The following is a 24,153-nucleotide window of genomic DNA, read 5'->3' as shown; positions in this document are numbered from 1 at the left end:
GAGTCAAAGAAGCGTGTGATGCAAGCTGGATTCGACTACTTCCGGTCCTATGCAAAACTCGTCGTACCCGGGTTTGATTGGTCATCTATTACCTTTTCCGACGTTAACAAATATACTCACCAAGGGAAGTAACCATTTTGGTTATCGTGCTTGAGCAGAGGCAAATCAGTGGAATTGGAATTTTCGTTCAACTCTGCTTCAAACCTATTTTGATGCTTACTATTATGGAAGATTTCAACCTTCATATTTTGATGTCTTTAATGATGAGAACATGTGATGCAATGTGGCCATCTACTTCAGTCATATGTTGCTGCCATGTCCATTTTTGTGTGATCACGTATCAGATTTGGACATGGTTGCATCAAATGCAATGTTGCCTTTATTTATTATATGTTAGGGCAAGGTTTATGGAAAAGCATTTGTGAGTGCGTTTGTGACAAGGTTATGTTATTGTTTTTTTGTACTGGTTCATCTCCTACTATTTTTTTCTTCCTTTATATTATATGTTTGTGGAATCCCTCAAAGTTAACATATACTGTGAAAAAAATGCAGCGTGAATACATAATAACTTATATAGACTAGGACAAATATTCACTAATATTTTAAAATTGCTTGAGTGGTGTGAGGTTTTTCAAAAAAGTATGGCATTATTTTATGTGATTGGACATGATGGATATTTTGTACTGATTCCCGATGGACTACTTATTGAATACCTGTGACGGTTCATAACTCTAGACGCAGTGGCATATGGACTACTTATTGAATACCTCTGACGTGTTCAAAGCTCTAGGCGCAGTTGCAATGATGGCTTCAAAGCAGTGTGCAATTATTATATATGTACATTATTATAACAAAACAAAAACAGATTATGTTACATCCTTATATTTGAAAGGAAACTATTTCTTGTCTTATTACAAATTATATAACGAATATTAAGGAAATATACTTGTTAAAGTGAACAAACATATATACTTAGGGTTAAGAGGAAAGTCAGTTCTCTGAAACAATTTGGATTTTTTCATTGCGAAATGGATGCTTTATAGGTTCCTCTAGTTTTATAACGTCACAAGGAGGCCGGAGTAATTTTCGGGGCATTTTTACGATTTTCTGACTATTTATTACAACTTGTTCAAGTTGTTTGCACTAAAAAACCCCAAATAATCGCAAGTTGACACATGACGCGATCTCAGTGCATACCTTTCACCACTTGCACAAGTGTACGTCAGTTGCAACCAAACATTCTTGCTTTTTACCCTAAATTCTTATTTTATTGTTTTGCCTTACAAAATTCATAACTAAAAACACAAAAATGATAAAAAAAACTTCCGAAAATTGCTACGAATTCATTGAGGCTTCATCTTTCTTACTGAATTCCCCGTTTCGTGGTGACACTAAATTATTATTATATTGTTCTTTACCCTAAATTATTATTATATGACTTTTTACCTTCTATATTTATTAATTTTATTGACCCAAATTTTTTTTTTTTGTAATTTTGTTATGCGAAAAGACCATTTCAGGTGCCAATTAGTTTCTCTCTTCTTCAATTTCTGAACTTCTAATTTTTATTAGGGTTAAGGGATGTTTTGAAAAAGTAAATGAAAAAAATACATGTCAACCATTGTATGGCATCAGAAAAAAATTAGTTTAGGATATGATAAGTGGGAAAATGTCTTTTCCAAGCACTGGTGAACAGACAGCTCACTCCATGCACGCCTTTTCGTTTACCAAATATTAAGATTGTAGTTGGGCAAAATATCTATGTCAGTAAAATGTCATATTACCCATCTCTGATGTCAGTAAGCATTCAAGTATACAAATATATATACGTAGATTTATATATAAAACGGTTTATGACTGCACAAACACCAAACAAAATACATTAAAACCCAACATTTGGCCAACGTAGCCAGCCAACGTAGAACTGAAGAGAAGCAAGTCCAGAAAGCATAAAAACCTTAAAAACATACTACAACTAATTATAAGGGTATGGATTCCCTGGCACAACATACACACGCATTACCTTGAACCAAAAAACACTCTCACGGTGCCATTTGCATCGATTGCAACAAGTCCAGAACGAAGGATTTATCTTTGCTTCAGTAGGCCAGCCTTCAATAACAAAACACCATTCGTTGTTGTTACAAGCGCTGCAATGATTGAACTTAATCTTCCCATAGTAAAACATATCTACGATATGTCTTGCAACATTCCAAACTCGGCTTAATCTTCGTCTCAAAGCATCCCTGGTTCCTTTCATATCAATGTTGTTACGTTGATTCAAAGAACACAAAATTTTTAATGCATCCTCTTTTGACTGACCAATTCCAGACATGCCAAGAAGTCCAACTATATATGCCGCTTCCATATGGCCTGTCGTGGCTGCGATGCGCATCTCATACAACGCTTCCACGTTACCATGCATGAAAAACACTTCGAACGCCTCTCTAAATATTGACTCAGGGTTCTCGCAAGCTCTGCATTGTTGCAAGAAAAGCTGGACCGCAGGATTAGCATGGTACCAGCTAGGATGGTCTGGGTACTTAGCCATTGAAATGGTGTTCCACACTTGTGGAGTGTTTGCCAACGTCCGGAATAATGGGCACACAGATGCCATACGGAAGAGATCTTCCGAAGATTGGGTTGCCACGTATAACATCACTTTAAACCAAGCCAACTCTGGGATGAAGGCTTGGGGCATCTCCAAATGGATATGCTTCCTTCTCTTTCCTCTGACTGTAGTGAAATATTTGGAATTCATGTGTTTCTATTTTTTTGGAATGGAACGATTTGAGGAGTGGAAGAGGGGAGAAATGAGAATAGATGGGGTTTTGGTTCTGTTATAGGGTGTGTTTGTTTTACCGTTTGGAAAATGTGTTTCCACTTGAGGTTTTTCTCACTTGACCCTTTTTAAAGAAACTGAACCAACACCCTAAAACTAGAGAAAAACAGAAGAGAAGGAAAATGTCGTCGAAATGCAAAGTCAGACAGTCAAAAAGTAAATTAAGAACCTATATGCATAGCCATTTTTAGGATTTTCCCGCCCTTTTTATGTCAATGAAACAAATGTGACGGATTACTGACTAGTCACAGAACGTCCCATCACATAACTTTTCATTTTCCCACACCGAAATATAGTAGTAATGTTATTAAAATGTGATGGATGTTTATCCAACTAGTTGGTTTAATGAAATATAATGAAAATAATATAGGGTTTAGGGCAGTTTTCCCTCAATTTTCATATTGGGTTTTGGTAGTTAAATATTATATTGGTTTGTGGGGTAAACGGTGCCCCATATCTGACGATACATGTGTCGAAAGCATGCCCAACCCACCCACAGACAGAAAAGAGGATATAATCGCATTTGGGCAGAGATGAGAGAGCTCTGAGTCCGAAGAGGTTTGAGTGAGAAGATCTGAGTGAGAAGGTATGAGTCCGAAGAGGTTTCAGTGAGAAGATCTGAGTGAGAAAAGGTACAAGTGAGAAGATTCAACATGTCTTCGTCTTCATCTCCCGGCCAATCTCCACAAGGAAACTAGGTTAAAATAAAATAAAACTAGGAAATCAAATCCAAATTGGACTAGGAGAATCTGCCAATAATCTGCCCAGCCACGTTTTGGGCTCAAATCTCCTCCAAATCCGGCCCAAGATAGCTTGTTTTAAAGATAAAAACGTTCTGAACACTTCTCCAGAAGGCCATGAACCCATCCGAGGTCATCTTGGGCTCCAAAAACGCAATAAAGGCCCAAAACGTCACTATTCCAGCACAGCGCACTGCCCCTTTATTTTATCGCCAGAAAATAAACGCTTGGTAGAAACATCTGAAATTTTGATACGATCAAGCTAAGTGACACACGAACGTCCTCCAACTATAATTACTCCAAAATTCGTCCATTTGATTATGTTTTGCTCCAGAGGAAGTCGAAAGTCCTATATTGGAAATATAATTCAAAGTATCAAAATTCTTCCAAAATATCAACCAAAATATACTAAGAATGAGGTTAAATATATAATATAAAATATGCCCATCAAAATACCCACAAACTTAGTTTTTTGCTTGTCCTCAAGCAAAACGAGACTCAAAACAAAAAAATAAAAACTTAACAGACTAGACACCTGTGACTAACAACCAAGTCAAAACTTCCACTTTCAAGTTGCAATCCATAGCAAATTTTAAAAACTAGAACATCTCTTCAATAGATCCAACTAATCCCACCATAGAGTCTAAGCTATTTAGAATCAATTAGAAAATAATTCACAAACTTCCTTTGGTGTAAAGTGAACCATCATAGTTAAGGAGACTCGACTAAAACCCTTACCTCTCATCCCTTTTATTCATACTTCACATACTTATGGAATCATTCTCTCTTTTCTTTTTTTTTCTTTTTTATTATTATTATTTTTTTATTTTTTTAATAGTAACAGTAGTGGTCGTGCAATGTCGATTCCCTTAAGCTTTCGATCCAACCCATGTAGCGAGCTTTAGGTCAATGACTCCCAAACCACCAAGGCTTTAGGGCACTAGGTGTAGAACACCCCTAAGGACTTATTAACTCGAGTTGAAAAGGCTACGAAACCAACTAACCACTCTGCCCCATGCCAAAACTCTACCGTTGGACTTGAGAATCACTGTTGATTAGGCAGGACTGGCCCGGTCACTAGGCAAAGCCTTGGGTGAGACAATTATTACTTGATAACACATACTAACTTTATTTTATATAGAACAAAAATTAAAACACACTTAGACAAAAAGTAAGTATTTCAATCTCACTCTCCACAAACCATGTTGGTGTGATGTGCAAATTTCAAAGTATAATTCATGAATTAGTGTCTAAGCAACAATAAATAGAAAAGACTCTAATGTGGGATTAATCTTCACCATGTCCATTTGTTCTAACGTTTAAAATAATCTATGGATATTAACTTAAAAACGAAAATTCTAGACAAGACTCAAAAATTTAAAAATCTAAAATTTCCCACCCCCAAACTTAAATCACACATTGTCCTCAAGGTGTGGAAAAGAAACAGAAGAAACAAGAAGAGAAACAAAAACGACTAAATGATGTTAGAAGACGGGGAACGAAAATCAAGGAGAAAGGAAACAGCCAAAAAAAAATTAAACTAGGAGAGAAAAATAAAAAGGGAAAAGAAAAAAATAAAAATAAAAAATAAACGAAAAGAACATAAAACAGCAAACAAAAAATAAAAGAAAAAGAAAATAAATAAAAAGAAACTAACACACCAGGGATGCGGAGGCTGGACATTTCGGCCCTGTTTGGTGGGCTGGACTGGACTGGATTTTTCCAATTAAAATGGATTATAGTCCTAACCGTTGTTTGGTGAATCTAAATAGCACATTGGACTGGTTGTGACTTATTTTTTTGCTCCGGATAAGAATCCATCGTATGAGGGTTTTGTAAACCCAAGCTGAACCATGGGTTTCGAAGCCTCCGCCTCCTCCTTCACATCTCATCGCCTCTGCTCTGCGTCTTTGCTCTTCGTCGCCTCTGCCTCCTCTTCACGTCTCATCTCTTCGTCTCTCTATACGTCGTTTCTCTTCGTCACCTCCGCCTCCTCCTAGTGATTTCATCTCTCTACGTCATTCTTCTTTGCATCTGTTCTATTCGTCTGATGGTTGGTGGCTGACAAAAACGAGTTTTTGTCATTCAATCTTCAGAAAACCGAAATTGTGCAGAAGTTTCGCCTTCAAAATTCAAACCCAAGTGAGTATTTTTTTTGTTCATTATGCTAATATTCTGCATTATCTTTTTAGGTTTTGATTTGGGATTTTCTAGGGTCATTGATTTGGGGCTTTCTAGGGTCTTTGATTTGGGTTTGTTCAGATAGTCTCATATCTGTTTGGTTGCTGAAGAAACAAGTGGAAATGAGAATCAAATTGAATCCATTGAATATCACTTTTTATTTGCCTTTCAGAAATCGAAAACCCACCTTTCATTTTGTTTGGTAAATTATTGAGATAACCAACTGCTGAATTTTGAAGGATTGGAAACACAGTAATATATTTGGTTTCATTGGATAGAGTAGTAAAGTAAATGGGTTCTTCTTATCTGTTATTGGTCACCTGGTAGAGGTGGAAATAGATGATTACTGCCTTTTTGCAGATGATGAATGGTTCAAATCTGGTGGTTGAATTGCAGGGTGTTGAGCACTATTAGAATTGCATCTGTTAGAATTAGAGAAACAACGTTTATTTTTGAGTCTGTTAGTTTATGTTTGAGTATAAAAAAAGAAAGTGACAGATTATGATTTTGTTATTGCTATTGCCAATATTGTTAACATGCATGGTTGTTACTTTATGTAGATGTCTAAGGGTAAGGCTAATAGATATGTATGGCAAGCCAATGAAGAGGAAGCATTGTTAAATATCCTTGATGAATTAGTTGCGAGTGGTCAACGTTGTGATGCCGGCACATTCAAAGCGGGAACGATGAAATTGGTAGAAACTAAACTTAGATTATTGATCCCACATACACCTATTAGAGTTAAACCCCATTTGGATTCTAAATTGAAGAGATTGAAGAAAGATTATAGTATTGTTGTTGACATGTTAAACCAAAGTGGTTTTGCTTGGAATAATGAGAAGAAATGTGTAGAGGTTGATAGCGATGAGGTGTGGAATGCTTATGCAGAGGTTGGTAATTCATCATTCTATTTTTTTGTTTTTTCTAATTTAGTTCATGTTTTGGTTGGATTAACAAATCTTAGTTTTATTTTATTGCAGCACCATAATGATGCTGTTGGTGTTGGAAAAAATGGCTCACCTAAAGGATACAAAGGTTTTGGCGCTCAAAGGAAGAATTTGAAACTGCCTAAAAGCGACCGGTCGCTGGGCATTTGCGACCGGTCATTTTGAAGCAGATTCGAGGTCTGGAGCTAAACCAAGGAGCGACCGGTCGCCAGTTCTTTGCGACCGGTCGCATGAAGCACGAGCGACCGGTCGCCTGACATTTGCGACCGGTCGCTTAGAAGCAGATTCAAAGTCTGGAGGGAAAACTTCTGGCGACCGGTCGCCCATTCCTGACGACCGGTCGCTCCAGTCGTGCTGTGATGTTTTGCTTACGTATTTTCAACTGTCTTTTCAATGGCTATCGCTTTCCACAAGTTTGCAGGTGCTTAATGGATCACTTCTGAGGTAAAAGAGGGTTGACTACCTGCTGGATAGTTGGGAGAGCACTCATGGCTAATTGGTTATCCTATTTTGATTAATCTCCTCTCCATTTTCTGGTTTAATGGAGGTGGCTAAGTGGGATTGTATTACCTACCTTATCTGACCCTTAGTCTAAGTGGTGACTAAAAGGAAAGAACGTGGAGGACAATCAGATATCCTATCTCTTGTCCATTGGCCTGTGTAGGTAATGGGATGAAGTAAGATAACACAAGGGAGAAAGCATGTTGAACATATGTAGTGGCAAAAGCTGGAAACATGAATGAGTTTTTTCAGTGAGAGTTTCAGAAAAGCCAAGTGTGAGAGCAAGAGAGTTCTCTAAGTGTATCAAGGTGTTGAGCAAGGGTGAGAGAGAAACAGATTGTGAGGGTAGTGTTCTAAGGGGGTTTCCTTTGTAAACCAAAGTTGTAACCTATCTTCATTAGTGAAATTTCTCAAGGTGATCACCAAAGAGGATGTAGGCAATTTGCTGAACCTCTATAAACACTTGTGTCATTTGTGCTTGGTTAATTTCTCTGTGTGTGTGTAAGACTCATCCATCATTGAGTTCTTTGTCTAAAAGTCCATCAACAACAAGATCTTAAAAGGGCAGTGAGTTAGTCATTCTAATTCACAACAGTTGGGTGGAGAGATAAATCTTTTGCAAAGTTTGATAGGCTTCGAAAAGTATTTGGCAAGGACCGTGCAACCGGAAATTCTGCTTTAGCTCCAGCTGAGATGGTTCTAGATGATGATGATGAAGCATCTGAGAGTAACATTCCTGATGTACAGTTGGATGGGAGCCATCATACTGATCAAACTCAAGCTCAATCCAAATCATCATCATCAAGAAACAAAAGGGTAAGACAAGGAAATAAAATGGTTGATGGTTTGGGAAGAATTGCCAATGCATTTGAGAGTATGATGGAGAACTCTGATGCCAAAGTGCAAAGGTTGGTTGAGAGCTTAAAGGAGCAGAATGCAGATGATGATCTTAAATTTGTTGGAGATGAGTTAAAAAAGATGGAATTTTCTATTTCAGATAGAATCTCTTTGCTGACTTTATTTACTGATTCGGCAAAAGTGCGTGTGTTCAAGACATTAGATGAGGGTGATGATAGGTACGAGTATGTGACGACACTTCTTAGAGATTATAGATCTCGTTGTTGAAATGTAGTTTTGAGTTTTTACTTTGTTATATTTTGAACTTTTTGTATTTTGATGGGCAAAAGCCAAATAGGTATTTTAATTTCTTTGTTAAATTTGGATATGTTTTTAGCTATTTTAGAATTAGCATGTGATGGGGCTTTCTGAATTTTAATTATGTACATTTTTTTAAATTTTTTTTTTTTTGGACGAAATTAATTTTTTTATATTAGATAATTTAATATGCACTAAAAAAATTAATTTTTGTTGGAGGTCCAGTCCATTCCAGTCTTGTCTTGTACTAAACAGTGCACTGGACTTAAGTCCAGTCCAGTCCAAAGTTAAGTAAAGCACCAAACAATAGACTCAAAGTCTGGTCCAGTCCTAACCAGCCCAGTCCAACACTCCAAGCCCAATCCAGTCTTGTCCAATCCGGCCCACCAAACATGGCCTTCTGGGATTCGAAGGCTTGACCTGGGAGCTGGGAATGCGCAAAGACACGCTGGCCAACTCGTACAAGTCGACACATTTGTCAAATCCTAGCAACAGCTACAATATAACCCGATGGAGCAGCGGAATTTGTCAATTGAAAATCCTAGCTATCACACTGGATCCCCTTCCACTAGCCGCGAGCCCAGAGCCATACGATGCCCTTCTGTCCGTGCCCATCTCCGTTTGCAGAAGCAAAATGATATTGTTTGTAGAAACCAAAGCTTCTCTGTGTGTCAGATCCCATCTCCTTGGCTTTGAATTATGAATCCCATCTCCTTTGCTCTGCTCATTTCTCTAGTGCAAACCCAAGAGCCTTCTCTCTCTTTCAGCACACTAACCATGTGGGATCATCTGTGTGAGGCGCTAGATCCAGAAGATCTTCAACAACAACAAAATCACCACCCTCTGCGGCTGCGTCGAGGAGACCAATCGGATCCTTGCCGAGATTCATTCCGACTTCGAACCCAACGACCCAGATGAGCGGACCCAGACCGAGAGCAACCCCAACATCACATACACTCTGTTCCAAGGTGGAAGTCGCAGAAATTTGAGAGGCTAAAGGTAGAACCTTCCTCAAATATTGTAATTTTCGTTTCAGAATTTATGGTTTGAGCAAAGTCTAACTTGTGCATATATGTGTATCTGTGTGAGGACTACCCCCAAACTTGCAAATCGGAGCAGATCTACACCACACGCTGGTCGCTGAAAAAAAAAAAATTCGAATCCAGCCATCCCACAGAGGTATAAACACGATCCCTTGTAGAATTTCTGACTTGCACAATAGTATGTGTTGTAAATGAGTCATAGCTGATCAAAATGATGTTTCTGGCCTGCAAGATTGATTGTTGTAAACTTCATGGCCTGCAAGTTGTGTTGTTGTAAATTTGGTGTATGGATATGTGAATATGCTGCTGGGTGCATGATTCCAGTATAGGAATAGCTGCTTTTGATGTTCATGTAGACTTGCTACTGGGTGCATGATTCCAGTTGCTGCTGGGTGCAAGATTCCAGTGTAGGATTATCTGTGTATATTTGTTTCTGTGCTGCTGATTTTTGTCCTACATTGAACCAAATAGTAAAGAGTTTAGGAAAAGAAAAAGAAAAGAAAAGAAAGTAAAGGAAGTAGAGAGGTTAGAAAAATTGGGTTGCCTCCCAATAAGCGCTTTATTTTAAGTATGTAGCTAGACATTGCAGAAGCCCGGTGGTCAAATCTCTGGTTCCTTCAGAGTCAAAGACTCGTTTGCAGTGTCAAAAGGTGTCTCCACGTAGTATTTCAGCCTGTGGCCATTCACCTTGAATGTGTTTCCTTTAGCTTCATTAGTTATTTCAACTGCCCCATGAGAAAAAACTTGAGTCACCAAGTAGGGTCCAGTCCAGCGTGACTTTAATTTCCCTGGAAATAACTTGAGCCTTGAACTGAATAACAGAACCTTTTGCCCAGGCTTAAATTCCTTTCGTAAAATTTGACTGTCATGAAATGCCTTAGTTCTTTCCTTGTAGATGCCTGAACTGTCATAAGCACCTTGACGAATTTCCTCTAGCTCATTCAACTGCAATTTTCGCTTTTTCGCTTTTCCCCTGCTGAGCAACTTATCTGTATTTGAACTTGCATGAAAGCTGTCTTGAACCATATTGTCTACCACATCAATGCGCATACATTCTTGCTGTTCAGTAGGTTGTTTTTCAGCCTCAAACAAATTAAACACCACAGATTGGTCTTGGACTCGTAAGGTCAATGTCCCGACTTCTACATCAATTAAAGTCCTAGCTGTTGCCATAAACGGTCTCCCCAAAATAATAGGTGTTTGAAGGTCTTCGTCCATGTCCAAAACTACGAAATCTGTTGGTAAATACAAATTGTCAACCTTGATAATTAAATCTTCAATGATCCCCCTAGGATAAGTAACAGAACAGTCCGCTAGCTGGAGAATAACTGATGTATGCTTTAGATCTCCTTGGCCCAATCTCTGAAAAACAGAATAAGGCATTAAATTAATACTAGCACCTAAATCAATTAATGCACGTTTAAAATTAGAATTTCCAATAGTGCAAGAAATTGTAAAACTCCCTGGATCTTCCTTTTTGGGTGGCAATTTGTGCTGTAGAACTGCGCTGCATTGTTCAGTAAGAACGACTTTTTCAAAATCAACCAGCTTCTTTTTGTGTGTGCACACATCTTTCAAAAATTTGGCATATGAAGGAATGTTTTTGATTGCATCAAGTAGTGGTAAGTTAATCTGAACTTTAGATAACGTTTGCATGAAGTCCCTCAATTGCTCGTCTTTTGCTTTTGGCTTCAAACGTTCTGGATATGGAATTGGGGCCTCATAAACACGCACAGAAACTTGTTTTGAGACAGTTTCTGTCCCGGGCAGATTCTGTTTTTCTGCAGAATCTGCAGATTCTGCTGCTGTTTCAGTATTTTCTGCACAAGTTTTCACTGCTGGCTTATCCTTTTCAATGCTAGTTTCACGATTGTCATAGCTTTTCCCACATCGTAAAGTCCGAACAACATTACACTCTTCACGTCCTCTTGGATTAGGCACCTTGACTAGGAAATTTGCCCTTTTCTCTATCTGAAATCTGTGCAGCTAGCTGTCCAAATTGTTGCTCCAAACTTTTAATTGATGCTTCAACATTTTGAAATCTTTGATTGTTGCCTTCTATGAATGATTGAGTTGTTGCTGCCAATTTAGCAAGTTGATCATCCAAAGATGGTTTGGATGGAACAAATGGCCTTGTGCGTGCTGGAATGTATTTGCATTATTCTGATTGTCAGCCCATTTGAAATTAGGATGATCTCTCCAACCCGGATTGTACTGAGTGGCATATGCATCATTCCTAGGCCTTTGATAGCTGTTCATCATATTAACATGTTGCTCAACAAGTTCTGGGTAGGATTCTCTATGCGGGCAGCCCAATATATCATGTGTAACCATGCTGCAGATAGTGCAAACTGTTGTTGCAGGTGGCTGCTGCTGTGTGGAACTTGCTATTTTTTGCAAAATAATGTCAAACTTTGCATCAATTTTCTTCTCCATTTTTTCCATTTGTGCAGACATGTTGGGAGATCCTGCTGATAACTCAAAAATTCCCCTCTTCTGTGAATGTTCTACTGCCCATTGCTGAGATTCTGTAGCCATCATCTCAAATAATTCAAAAGCCTCTCTTGCTGATTTATTTGACAGTGAACCCCCAGCCGATGCATTCACATGACTTTTTTATGTAGGATTAAGCCCATCAAAGAAAATATTCATCTGTGTATCAGCATCAATATTAGCATGTGGACACTTAACGTACATCTCTGTATATCTTTCCCACGCTTCATGAAATTCTTCATTAGGCTTCTGAGTGAATGTCATGATTTCCCGCTTGTAATTCAAGGTCTTGGATGCTGGATAATACTTGTTCAGAAATTTTGTATGTAATTGTTGCCAAGTAGTGATGCTATTTGCTGGTAGAGTGAATAACCAAGTTTCTGCCTTATCCTTCAAAGTGAATGGGAAAAGACGTAACTTAATAGCTTCAGCAGAAAAACCCTTAATCAAAATGTTTTTGCAACCCACAATGAATTTTGCAATATGTATGTTCGCATCTTCATTAGGTAGCCCACGGAATGTTGGTAAAATCTCAAGCATGTGGTGCCTGATTTCGAACGAATCACCCTCTTCTTGTTCAGGATAGACTATGCAATTAGGAACATCATTTGCACGGGCAGCCAACGACTCTCTGAGTGGTCTGCCTGCTGCAGGTATTGCCAATGCCATTTTAACCTTGTTGTCCACAAAATTAGCAAACAAATCCTGCAAAAATGTGACGAAAATTGAAAATCAGAAAAAGTTGAAACAAAAATTAACTAAGAATAAGATAAAAACAAATTAATTGAAACTATCCTCGGCAGCGGCGCCAATTTCTTGATAGGATTTTTAGTACCTGCGCAAACAGGGTTAAAATAACTTAAAATACTTGCAAGAATACAAGGATATTGTAGTATAGATGCTCATGCAAGGTCGTTGTCCCCAAAGATTGTTTGACTAATTTGTAATTAAACTAACTCTTAATTAATAACTAAAATAGATTTTATCAAAGATGTGAAATTTATGAATTTGAAAAGATTAACTTGACAATAAAAGAAATCTGAAAGTTGGGAGGTAATAATAGCAGAGAATAAAAATGTTTTTAAAATTAACAATATAGAGAGAAACTAGGGTTTAGCCGTCGCCGTTACAATCCTATGCAATTTTATCAATTACTTATAAAGTTCCACATATATGCTTTGAAGGTTAGGTTTTCCTAATGCATATTTTCCTTGTGATGTTCAAGCGAAAACGTATATCTAACATGCAATCCGTCTGTGATGTTCAGATCAAATATAAACATGCAAGACTCACTAAGCTTTGTGAAAACCCTTTGAAAAACCATGCAACCCTTAAGAGCGTGATGTTCGCCTTAAGTGAACTTACAATTATTAATCACAAGAAGCCCTCCTCAATTTCAGGGTGATGTGCCAACAAAAATTGCATCAAATTACTTGTCTAAATATCCTAATGGTGATCAGTCATTAAAATAGATAGATAGTTTTAAACACAGTGATTAATAATTCAAAGCAAACATGCATCCATTCATAAGCAAATTAATAAAATTACATATTCATGCTAAGGCTTATGGCCTCGCCCTAGCAAAAGGAATTAGTTACGCATACTCATAACTAAAACCCAAGAAAATATCATTCCCATGAATAAGAATAAAAACACCTTGAAATAGAAGTTCCTCAAAAACCCTAGCAAAAGTCGCGTTCCAAAAGCCAAAAGAGAGATCCTAAAAATATCTGAAACATAACTTATATACCTCCTAAAACTCAGCTCCCCAATCTCCACAAGGAAACTAGGTTAAAATAAAATAAAACTAGGAAATCAAATCCAAATTGGACTAGGAGAATCTGCCAATAATCTGCCCAGCCACGTTTTGGGCTCAAATCTCCTCCAAATCCGGCCCAAGATAGCTTGTTTTAAAGATAAAAACGTTCTGAACACTTCTCCAGAAGGCCATGAACCCATCCGAGGTCATCTTAGGCTCCAAAAACGCAATAAAGGCCCTAAACGTCACTATTCCAGCACAGCGCACTGCTCCTTTATTTTATCGCCAGAAAATAACCACTTGGTAGAAACATCTGAAATTTTGATACAATCAAGCTAAGTGACACACGAACGTCCTCCAACTAGAATTACTCCAAAATTCGTCCATTTGATTATGTTTTGCTCCAGAGGAAGTCGAAAGTCCTATATTGGAAATATAATTCAAAGTATCAAAATTCTTCCAAAATATCAACCAAAATATACTAAGAATGAGGTTAAATATATAATATAAAATATGCCCATCAGAAGCCATTTTGGAAGTGCCTAACCTCCTATGTAAGTTTTCATTTCCAGAATACGTATGTGGGTGAAAAAAACCTTGGTCTAACTCTGACACAATTATTTTGCATATATGATGCCTACAATTAGGGAGCCACCAGTTGCAATGGATTTGAATGGGTTGATGTAACTTCTGCTCAAGCAGAACAGCCAGATGACACGTATGATGCTACGGTGCTGAATATGCTGAAGTCCATTAAGGACTTGGTATTAGTTTTATTACTTTTATCAATTTTAATATTATTTGTTCTTTTAATGACCAATTAAGTGCACAGTTTCAAGGATTGTAAAAGTTCTCCCCAAAAAGACATGTTGCACGCACCACCAATGAGTTTTCAAATCCATTTTGTAATATTTGTTCTTGAAATAGGTGGATTGGCATTGAGTTTAAATTATTGTTCTTGAAATAGGTAGATTGTTTATTGGCGTATACTAAAGGTTTATTGATTGTTTACTGCATGTATATCGCATGTTATAGCGCGGATATTGGATGTTTATTGAAGGTTTATTGATTGTTTACTGTATGTATATCGCATGTTATTGCTCGGATATTGGATGTATATTGAAGGTTTATTGATTGTTTACTGCATGTGTATCGCATGTTATTTATCGGATATTGGATGTTTATTGAAGGTTTATTGATTGTGTACTGCATGTGTATCGCATGTTATTTATCGGATATTGGATGTTTATTGAAGGTTTATTGATTGTTTACTGCATCTGTATCGCATGTTATTTATCGGATATTGGATGTTTATTGAAGGTTTATTGATTGTTTACTGCATGTATTTCGCATGTTATTGTCCGATATTGAATGTTTATTGAAGGTTTATTGATTGTTTATTAGTAGGAAGAACAACTATTCAGTAGAATTTCCTAATCGATACAACTCCCTTATGGATGGTGAAATTAGGGACTGATGTATATTGCATGTCTATTGCGTATAGATTGCATGTGTATTGCGTGTATATTGCTTGTCTGTTGCCTGTGTATTGTTGTTTATTTCCTTCGTAAGCAATAAACAATCAATACACACGCAATAAATGTACGCTATGCACGCAATAGACAAGCAATATAGACGCAATAGACAAGCAATATAGATGCACCAATATACATTACTTTTATGCTACTGAGTTGCTCAAGACCAATAAAATAAAGAAAATCAACGAATTTATTAACCGATTATAAAGGAAAGAGGGATTCAAACCCGATGGGCGGTACGGAACCAATAGGAAGTTTTTATAGCATTGCAGATGGGAAATGTTTATTGAAGTTTTATTGAGGTTTATTGACGGTTTACTGAATGTTTACTGAAGGTTTACTGCATGTATATCGCATGTGTTTCTATAAAGAGGGCATGGTTGAATAAAACATTGGAGGCGAGGGCATAGCCGCCTATTTCCCTTACAGAATTACAATCAATACACACGCAACCCATTGCGATGAAGTTAAGGCATGGTGAACGGCTTAAAGATTGGGATCTGATATTTGGAATGGTGGCTTGGATAAATCATGACATATTACTTTGCAATAATGTAATACACTTTAAAAAGCCATCAGTCATTGTTCACATATGCAGTCTTCCAATCCCAATTCAATGCAGTTTGGTTAAGGTTATGTAAATGTCGTGAAGGAGTTAGGGCAATATTACAGAGATGTTTGTTTCATTAAATCCAAAAAAACTTTACACTCCAGATGCACATTCTATGTATGGGAATGGCATGTGCCTAACTTCAAAAACGCATATGCCTATCCATTTACATTTGCCCACGTGCACTAGATTTACAGATCCATTTACTTTTCTCCTCACTAAGCCTCTGCATCTCCATTTCAGATTCTTCATTTTTCTGTCCATGCTCTGCATCCAGCTACTATATACATTTAGCCTAATATGAGAATAAACGTAGCGTAGTATCACACTAATCAAAATGAAAGCATGCATCCGCTATAATAATATTTTGGTTCTAATTGTTGTCCAATAACTTAAACTTAAAATTATGTACAAAAATACACTAAGATTGAGAAAGACGAAGAAGAATTGAGGAGCAGAGGTAGAATTCGAAAAGGAGCCGTGGATCTGTATTGTGTATTTACATGACTTTCAAATTGGAGATTTCCAAAACCAATTTAATCATCACGTACCTGAACCCATTTCAACCACTATCATGGCATGTAAGCATCTCCCCGTAATATCTCTGCAGCCAACTTCAACCGGAAAAAGGGCATGTTCTGCGCGGTGCAAGTAGCTAACGGAATCTCAGCGCTCAAAAGCTCAATGTACTTCAACACAAACATGCCACAATCGCCTCTGAAGCAAATCAAGAACTCGATCAATTCAAGTAATGACATTGTAACGTAATTGACAATTTCAAGTAATAAAATTAAAGAAAAAGTTGTGCTCACTGATTAGATTGTTGTGGAACATCCACACGTTCTATTGGCCATGGACACCACCAATCTCTGTTGCAGTCGTTTGCGTAAACACCTTCTTCATAAAAGTCGATGGAGTTGAGAAGATTTGGAATCGTAATTGAAAGCGGGGCGAGTTCTTCCTTTAACATCTCATCTGGAATAACTGAAACCATTGAATCGTACACTTTGATTTCACACTTAACCAGATCAATTATTAGAGCCACCAATGCTTATGCTTCGTCAACATACAAGGGGCATACACCTTATACACGTTCTGCCAATCCACCCCACACGCCGGAACCTTGCCATTTACAACGTTCACTAAACTGTTTCTAATTTTCCACCCAGCCTGCTCTTTTTTTCTTTTATTATCCACAAAGCAAGTATGGATGTGATTCTGTGAAATAGAAAACAATCAATGGTTAAACACCTCCACAAAGCAAGTATGGATAATTTGTAATTATTAACTGCACTTGGTCAAGCCCTATGACATACCATGAAAAATACATCGGTCGTTGTCCACTTCGATATTTCTACAACCTTCAAATCTTGTTGTCGCTTCCGGATGAGATACAACCCCAAATCAATGTGCTGCACATGTTTTTCTGGTCAATCTCATAATCTATATACATTAAAACAAATGCATAATCAATTAAACTTACATCTCCTGTCAGCCAACCGTCAGCTTTTACGAGGGAAGCGAAGAATTCAATCTCAGCTTCCACGTGACCAAATTGCATCACTAAACTGTGAATATAACAAAGTTTTAGATCACAACAATTTAAAAATATATACACTAATGCCTTCTATCTCAAAAAACAAGGGACTTACTTTGGGTTAAGGCGCCATTCCCAACAAAGTTTCAGCAATTTCACCATATCATCATGCGGAATCGCCTTCATTGGGTCTAACATCCAAAGTCGGGTTGTCTCTGGCACAGTTTTTTTCACCAATTCACTAGCTTCAATGATCTTCCACATAGGAATAATCCTCTTTCTCTTTCGTAATTGGACCCCTTGTTCCACAGCTTTACCTTTATCATTCAACCAAACGTTCAACTCAGATAGCACAGCTGTAGGTTGATCCAAATCAATATCCCCGAGATTAAACTCAACAGTTGTCCCCGCCGTGCTCTCACCAATGTCATCACAAACCAAAACAACTTCATCATCCGCTTCCTCACATTCCTTTATTTGCACTTCCTTTTCCTCACTTTTTTTTCTCTTCACTTCCTTGCCCTCCCTTCTTTTTCTTTGCGGATCCTCTCCATCACTGCTTTTTCTTTGCAGTTCCCCTCCGTCACTGCTTTTTCTTTGCAGTTCCTCTCCCTCACTGTTTTTTCTTTTCACTTCCTCTCCCTCACTGCTCTTTCTTTGCAGTTCCTCTCCCTCATTGCTTTTTCTTTTCATTTCCTCTCCCTCACTGCTCTTTCTTTGCACTTCCTCTCCCTTGCTGCTTTTTATTTTCACTTGCTCTCCCTCTTTTCTTTTCCTTTGCGCTTCCTCTACCTCACTTGGTTTTCTTTGCACTTCACCCCCTTCAATCCCCTCATCGTCCTTTTCCTCTCCCTCATATCTGTTACTTGGCCCTTCATCCCATTCACTATCATCCATTTCGTCAGATCCCGTAAATAGATGTGAGATGGCACAACGATTCGTCCTCTCTTTCAGTAAAGCTAGGTCCATCCTTACTTCCTGCTCAAACTGAGGGCCTAAATAGTGGTCCAAAAGTTTTTCCATCCGTATGACCTTTAACTCAAGGACGTCATTTTCCCGCTTTACTTGAAACAACTCGGACCTCAACAAGCTTGCCAGCTTGTTCAACTCATCAAGATCAGCACATGAAGAAGGAATTGACTCTGCCGAGACAACAGCAGGGCGATCCTGTGGCCAACTCCAATATGATTGTCTCATTTCCTCTTCACTCGGACGTAGCGCCCGCAACTGAACTGACTGTTTCAGAATACAGACAATATTCATATTCAATCATTCTACTTAATAATTTCATTGAATCTTATAAACAGTTTCAAGGGCTGCAAACCAAACCTCTTTGCTCTGGAAAAAATAATTGTTCAACTTCCTCATCTCGGGCATAGACGTAGTCGTTCTCCATCGCAAAATACGCGGGACAGCTGTTGGATCAACAACCTTGCAGTAATTCAGGTCCACCATTCTAGGAATTAATTCATATACCCAAATCTACACAATTCACAGGACAAAAGTCATTATTTAAGTTTTAAAGTTCACAAAGCATAACTGACATGAACATTATTACCATGTACCTGGAAAGCATACGTGAAACCTTTAAAACTCCACCCACCCCTTTGCACTTCACCATGCTTATGCTTCTTGCCCTTCTCATTTTTCCGGCTTGTTCCCGTTACCTTACTTTTCCCCTTCTCTCTTCCCTCTTCATTTTCAAAGCTTTTCGTATACTTTGTTGGTGCAGAAAATAGACTGTCTTGGGTTTTGTCAAACGACACTGAACCCCCTGGATACCTGTTGAACGCATCCAAGTCCTCTACAAGGGTCAGGTAATTTACATTGATGTTCAAATGCTTGTCCCTTCCCAAAACCACTAACTCAGCAAAGTAAACAAGAGCTAGCTTGTAGACGTCATCTCTCTCTTTGCACCTCATAAATGCTTCTTCTAAAGCATTACATGTAATTCCTTCGTCTATAAAATATCTTTTCTGAAGTCTAATTTCAGCACTTTCTCCACTGGAAACTTCAGGCACTTCCCCAAAACGAAGCCCCGAGATCAAACAGAAATCCTGACGAGTAAACTGAGCAACGTCGCACCCTATTAAGAAACTCAGTCCATCCAAGTCTTTCACACCCTGCCCCGCGACTCGACGCAACACAACTCCATGCACAATCTGCCCGCTAAACTGAATCTTGTCTATATTCAGAAGATGACCAAAGCATGATGTCTTGAATTGTTCTAATTGTTCCGCACTCAACTTCGCTCGAATTGAAGCTAGGGTTGAATTTGCATGTGAGCAGTTGTTCACCCGTGATGCATATGCCTCTGACTCTAGCCATACCAGCTGCACGTTGGATCCCATTTCCTAAAATACAAGATGAAATAATGTTAACACATATACTACCACCACGTATTTGCACAATCATATTGGTATTTAGTATTTACATAACTAGTCAACCAGGCACATTACAAATTTTATGAAGTACATGCGCATAGGGATTACTGATCACAGCCTTTAACATCATCAAAGCAATATGACAAATTTTGTGCAAATACCTGTTAATGCAATGATTCTGTGAATTACAACCAATAGCATGTGTTTTATTTTTGGATACAAACTCCAATCAATGGTTGATGCATGAGTGAGTGTGAGTGCAATCTAGGCAAGTTCTGCACTTCACACACATGACAATTATTGTCATCTCATACACAACACAAAATAAATAAATAAATAAGAAAGATAGTGGAAGGAAGCAAAGCAAAGCATCTGCTCTGCTATCTGCTTGCTAAGCCATTGCCACATCCTTCTTTCTTTCTAGCTTTTTCTTCAGTCAGCCACTATGATCATGGATCAACCTTCATTTCGAATGCTTTGCACTTTTATTCATGACTTTATTATTATATCTTCTCATTTTTCACAGGCAAATTTAGCAACAAGGGAAATAATATTTATTTCAAAAAATATATATATTCTAGCGCCAGAGATATGTTATTGACATGTTATTGACTTGAGGGTCTCCTCCAATTCAACACCATTATCTTATTCATATCATTATTGATATGTTATTGACATGTTATTAACATGTTGTTGACTTGATTTTCATTCATTTTTTAACATATACACAAGCAAAAATTAACATGCAAGTGAAGCACAAGGAAGAGATGCCAAATCCAACAACATTGATGGTACAAATTGGGGAAAACCTTTACTCTAACCCTAAACTCAAATTCCATAAATTACTCACCAAATGCTGGTTATTGAACAATCGCAAGGTGTCTGTGCGGGGTCTTTGTGCGGCTTTGCTCCACAAATGGAACCTTTCACTTCCAACAAATACGGCTTCTCTCCTTCCCCTTCCACTGCTTCGCCACTTCACTGTTTCGGAATCCACGCCTTTGTCCCTTCCACTCAAAATAAATACTTTTTCAGGGTTTAGAGAATGGAGTTGCGTTGCGTTCAACCGTTGCCTTCAACCTTTTCTCAGAGCCTAGCAGTTTCTCAGAGCTATGGGGATGGGTTTTTTCTGTTCAAACTTCGAACTTGCCTCTTTTTTCTTTTTTTTTGGGACCAACTTCAATGCTGGATATTAAATTCGGGTTTGGGTTCCTCACATACCCGATTGCAAAACTTTATCTCAATTCTCCTTAGCCTTTGGATTGATCTGATGGCTATAAAGTGAACCCCTTATAACTTACCACTTATAACTTTCCACTCATTATAGTCTTGCCTTTCTTTAAGGGGAGCTTCTATAGTGAGGGGAAAGTTATAAGGGGTGTTTTTGAGGGGTATGTAAGAGCCGTTGGATTTCATCCAACAGTGAGTTTTCAATATTGGCTTTTTGGTAAAACCGGGTTGAAATTACCCATACCAAAAAGATGCAATCCGAAAGTGCAAAGCACGCTCTCTCATCCTGGTTAACCCTCCTTCCTCCCAAGCCACCCACTCTGCAATATGTTTTTCTTCTCTCTCTCTCTCTCTCTCTCTCTCTCTCTCGCCATCTCTGGTTTGTGGTTATCAAAGAACCAAAATCCATTCAGCAAATATCTTGCAACCAACACAGACACAACGGAGGGTTTTGGGTCTTTTTTTTATTATTGACACTTTATCATCTCAAAAATTCATTTTCTAACGCCCAACTTCTCCTAATTCCTCTCCTCTCTCGCACTCTCTCAAATCTTGCCTCAGCTCCAGCTCGCCAGCCATCTCCCTACTGTCCAATCCAGTTCTCCACCCATCAATCGTCATAACCCAGCTCTCCTCAAATTCGGAACCCTAGCTTGACCCTAGCCAAGCCACCGCAACTCACGACCTTCATTGTCGACCTCCACCGTGAAGCCACTATCGCGACTCCACAGCCCAGCCACAGTCGCGACCTCCGTCGTCATTCTCGACAGCGGTGAGTTCTGATATTAGTTTTGTACTCTCTGTCGGTTATAAATTCGTTGATCCCCTTTTCTTATTATTGCAACATTAGGGGTATTCATGGGCTCCATTTTTGGCTACGGTCCTCTATCTCTCTCCCTCTCCTTCTCTGTAAGTCCTCTTCTTCTCGGTCTTCAAATTTTAGTAATCCTCTTTACCACTAACCTGAACCACCTACTTCTCTGGTTCTCTTCTTCTTCATGTCATTCAATTTCAATTTTTTTTCTTTCTAAATTCTATTTTAGGGATTTAGGAATTAGGGATTCAGTTGGGTTAATTTTGAAATTCTAATTTAGCGATTCATTCAATGCCTAATTTATGAGCTGTGGCTTTATGAATTATCAAGTGGACTACTTGTTTTTAATTGATCATTGATAATAGTATTATTGTAATTTTTAATTGATCTTTGCATATTTCATATTTTAGCCTTACAATTTTAGTGGCTGGGCAGCTTGCAATTTTGTGTAGACAGGTTATTAAATTCTTCTAGTATTAATGGAATTTGTGTTACTAAATTATCAGTAGCTACGCTCTTGGTTGACATGGTTGTTCTGAATTGTAAGATTAGCTTACTATTCGATGAACCCACTTGCTGATATTAGGAAATGGAGTTATTAATTGAAATGAATGGGAATGTGCTTGTTTCTTATGCTATTAGATTTTGTGTGAGTGTGATGCTAATTAGCCTTTGAAATACACATCTTTTGGTGTTAATATTTGAAGTATTGGAACATGGGAAAGTTGAAAACAGGCATCTTCATGAGATGCTTGAGCAAAATTTGAAGTATTTCAAGAGCATTAAGTAGACCTCCCTTGATATGGCTTGCTATAAAATGTAACATATGGATCTGAATTCCTTGTTCTAAAGTTGCCCCTGTAGATTATTTGTTTCAATTCATGATTCTCTTGCACCTATATAGAAACATAGGATTGGTTTGTTTTTATTTTATCTGGAATTGTTTGTTTTTTAGAAAATGGAGAATATTGAACAGCTTCAGAAAATTGTGGTTGTTCTGTTCACTATTGCCTTCTTTAGGAAGCTTATATAAAGTACATGTGGAGCTTCTTGAGTCAGACAATTCCACATTGCCCCATTTTTTGCCAAACCATATGATGATTTTTTAATGGTTCTTTTTGTTCCTAATCATGTTTCCGTAATATCACTTTGTACGGAATAGTTACTTTTCTTCAATCTTATTGGATTGGAATGCAGCTGTTTTTTAGTTTCATTGTTCTGTGTATTTCTATTATAGATGTTGTAGTTGTATCTGGTTTTGTATTGATGTTATGGATGTTGTTTGGTTATATTGATTATTGGTTGGTTGATTAAGTTCACCCCTTGAGGTGTTTTGATGTTTGGTTCTGTCCCTCTTATTTAGTTTAACATTTTCTTTGTGCTTTATGTGTTCCAATTTTTCCGATTTTCTCTTGCTGGTGTTCTAGGTTAGGAAGCTCTTTGCCTATTAGTATGAGTTTCTTAGGTCTTTTAGTTTCTGATTGCGGTTTTCTTGTCTCAGTTTCTATTTTGTTTTTTTGGTCTTTGTTTCTCCTTTTTGCTAATTTCTTGTTTCGCCATCTCTTCTGCAGGTTTTTTTTTTTTTTTTAATGACAGTTGGACCTAGATTTTTGACTTATGGAAGATTGTTGTTATTGAGAACCATCATCAATTTGGCGTGGGACAACATTCCATTTTGTCACAGGAAGTGTGCTGTAATTATATGGAAAAAAAAACATGTAATTGAGGAACTATATTTTAATCATGTAATTTAGTCCTCATTCAATGAAATTGAGTTCAATTTATTTGAGAAAGCTCAGTCTTGAATTTGTTCTTTTTATATTCGCAAGTGTGTGCAATAGAAACATACTTTTTTTTTTTCAAAGAACAATGGAAAATTACTTTTACTTATATTATACATTGAAGAGAGAACATTGTATACGTTGTGTATTATGTCCCTGTATTCCCCCCTCCTCTCTCTCTCTCTCTCTCTCTCTCTCTCTCTCTCTCTCTCTCTCTCTCTCTCTCTCTCTCTAAGATGGACTATTGGAGTTTTCGTATTGCCAATGTATAGCCTCCTATTGCCCTAGTATTCCCATTATATAGCCTCCAATTGCCTTCATATTGCCATTGTATTGCCCATAATTGTCTTCGTATTGCCCCAATTGCCTTTGTAATTGAAGATAATGCCATAAGGAGTTTGTAACAAATTTCAATGTATTTTTCTGATTTTTAATTATTTATTTACGAATTTTTTTATAAAAAAACAAAACAAAACAAGGATCAAAATGTACAGTGGTGCAATCACTGGAGGACAGTCAGTCAGCCACACTGACCGCGCCCATTCAGCTTTCGCCATGTGTCACTCCATACCATTTAATAATAATTTCTAGGATTTAA

The 24,153-nt window shown here is 37.8% G+C and overlaps 2 protein-coding genes, 1 long non-coding RNA gene and 1 pseudogene across 3 annotated transcripts; all 4 read right to left on the bottom strand.

Annotated features, from left to right (window-relative positions):
* Positions 1–1,975: 1,975 nt before the first annotated feature.
* Positions 1,976–2,701, bottom strand: LOC110771763 (uncharacterized). Its single transcript, XM_021976111.2, has one exon. It carries the CDS (start codon positions 2,699–2,701, stop codon positions 1,976–1,978), a length of 726 nt encoding a protein of 241 aa, XP_021831803.2.
* Positions 2,702–10,009: 7,308 nt separating this feature from the next.
* On the bottom strand, positions 10,010–12,610 carry LOC148293952 (uncharacterized; annotated as a pseudogene).
* Positions 12,611–15,854: 3,244 nt separating this feature from the next.
* LOC110747162 (uncharacterized) lies at positions 15,855–16,500 on the bottom strand. The gene is made up of 2 exons (XR_015836430.1): positions 16,361–16,500; positions 15,855–16,104 (listed from the first exon to the last, which is right to left on the bottom strand). It is a non-coding gene; the product is annotated as an uncharacterized LOC110747162 (long non-coding RNA).
* A 329-nt stretch (positions 16,501–16,829) lies between these two features.
* LOC148293951 (uncharacterized) lies at positions 16,830–18,307 on the bottom strand. Its single transcript, XM_088254381.1, has 4 exons — positions 17,462–18,307; positions 17,293–17,377; positions 17,126–17,221; positions 16,830–17,027 (listed from the first exon to the last, which is right to left on the bottom strand). Exons 1-4 carry the CDS (start codon positions 18,241–18,243, stop codon positions 16,845–16,847), a joined length of 1,146 nt encoding a protein of 381 aa, XP_088110507.1. The 5' UTR covers positions 18,244–18,307; the 3' UTR covers positions 16,830–16,844.
* Between the last annotated feature and the right edge of the window lie 5,846 nt (positions 18,308–24,153).

Source organism: Prunus avium, chromosome 6 (assembly GCF_965620075.1).
Source record: "Prunus avium chromosome 6, drPruAviu1.hap1.1, whole genome shotgun sequence".
NCBI lineage: Eukaryota > Viridiplantae > Streptophyta > Magnoliopsida > Rosales > Rosaceae > Prunus > Prunus avium.
The sequence above is the reverse complement of the archived record's forward strand: the minus strand, read 5'-3'. Positions and strand labels throughout refer to the sequence as shown.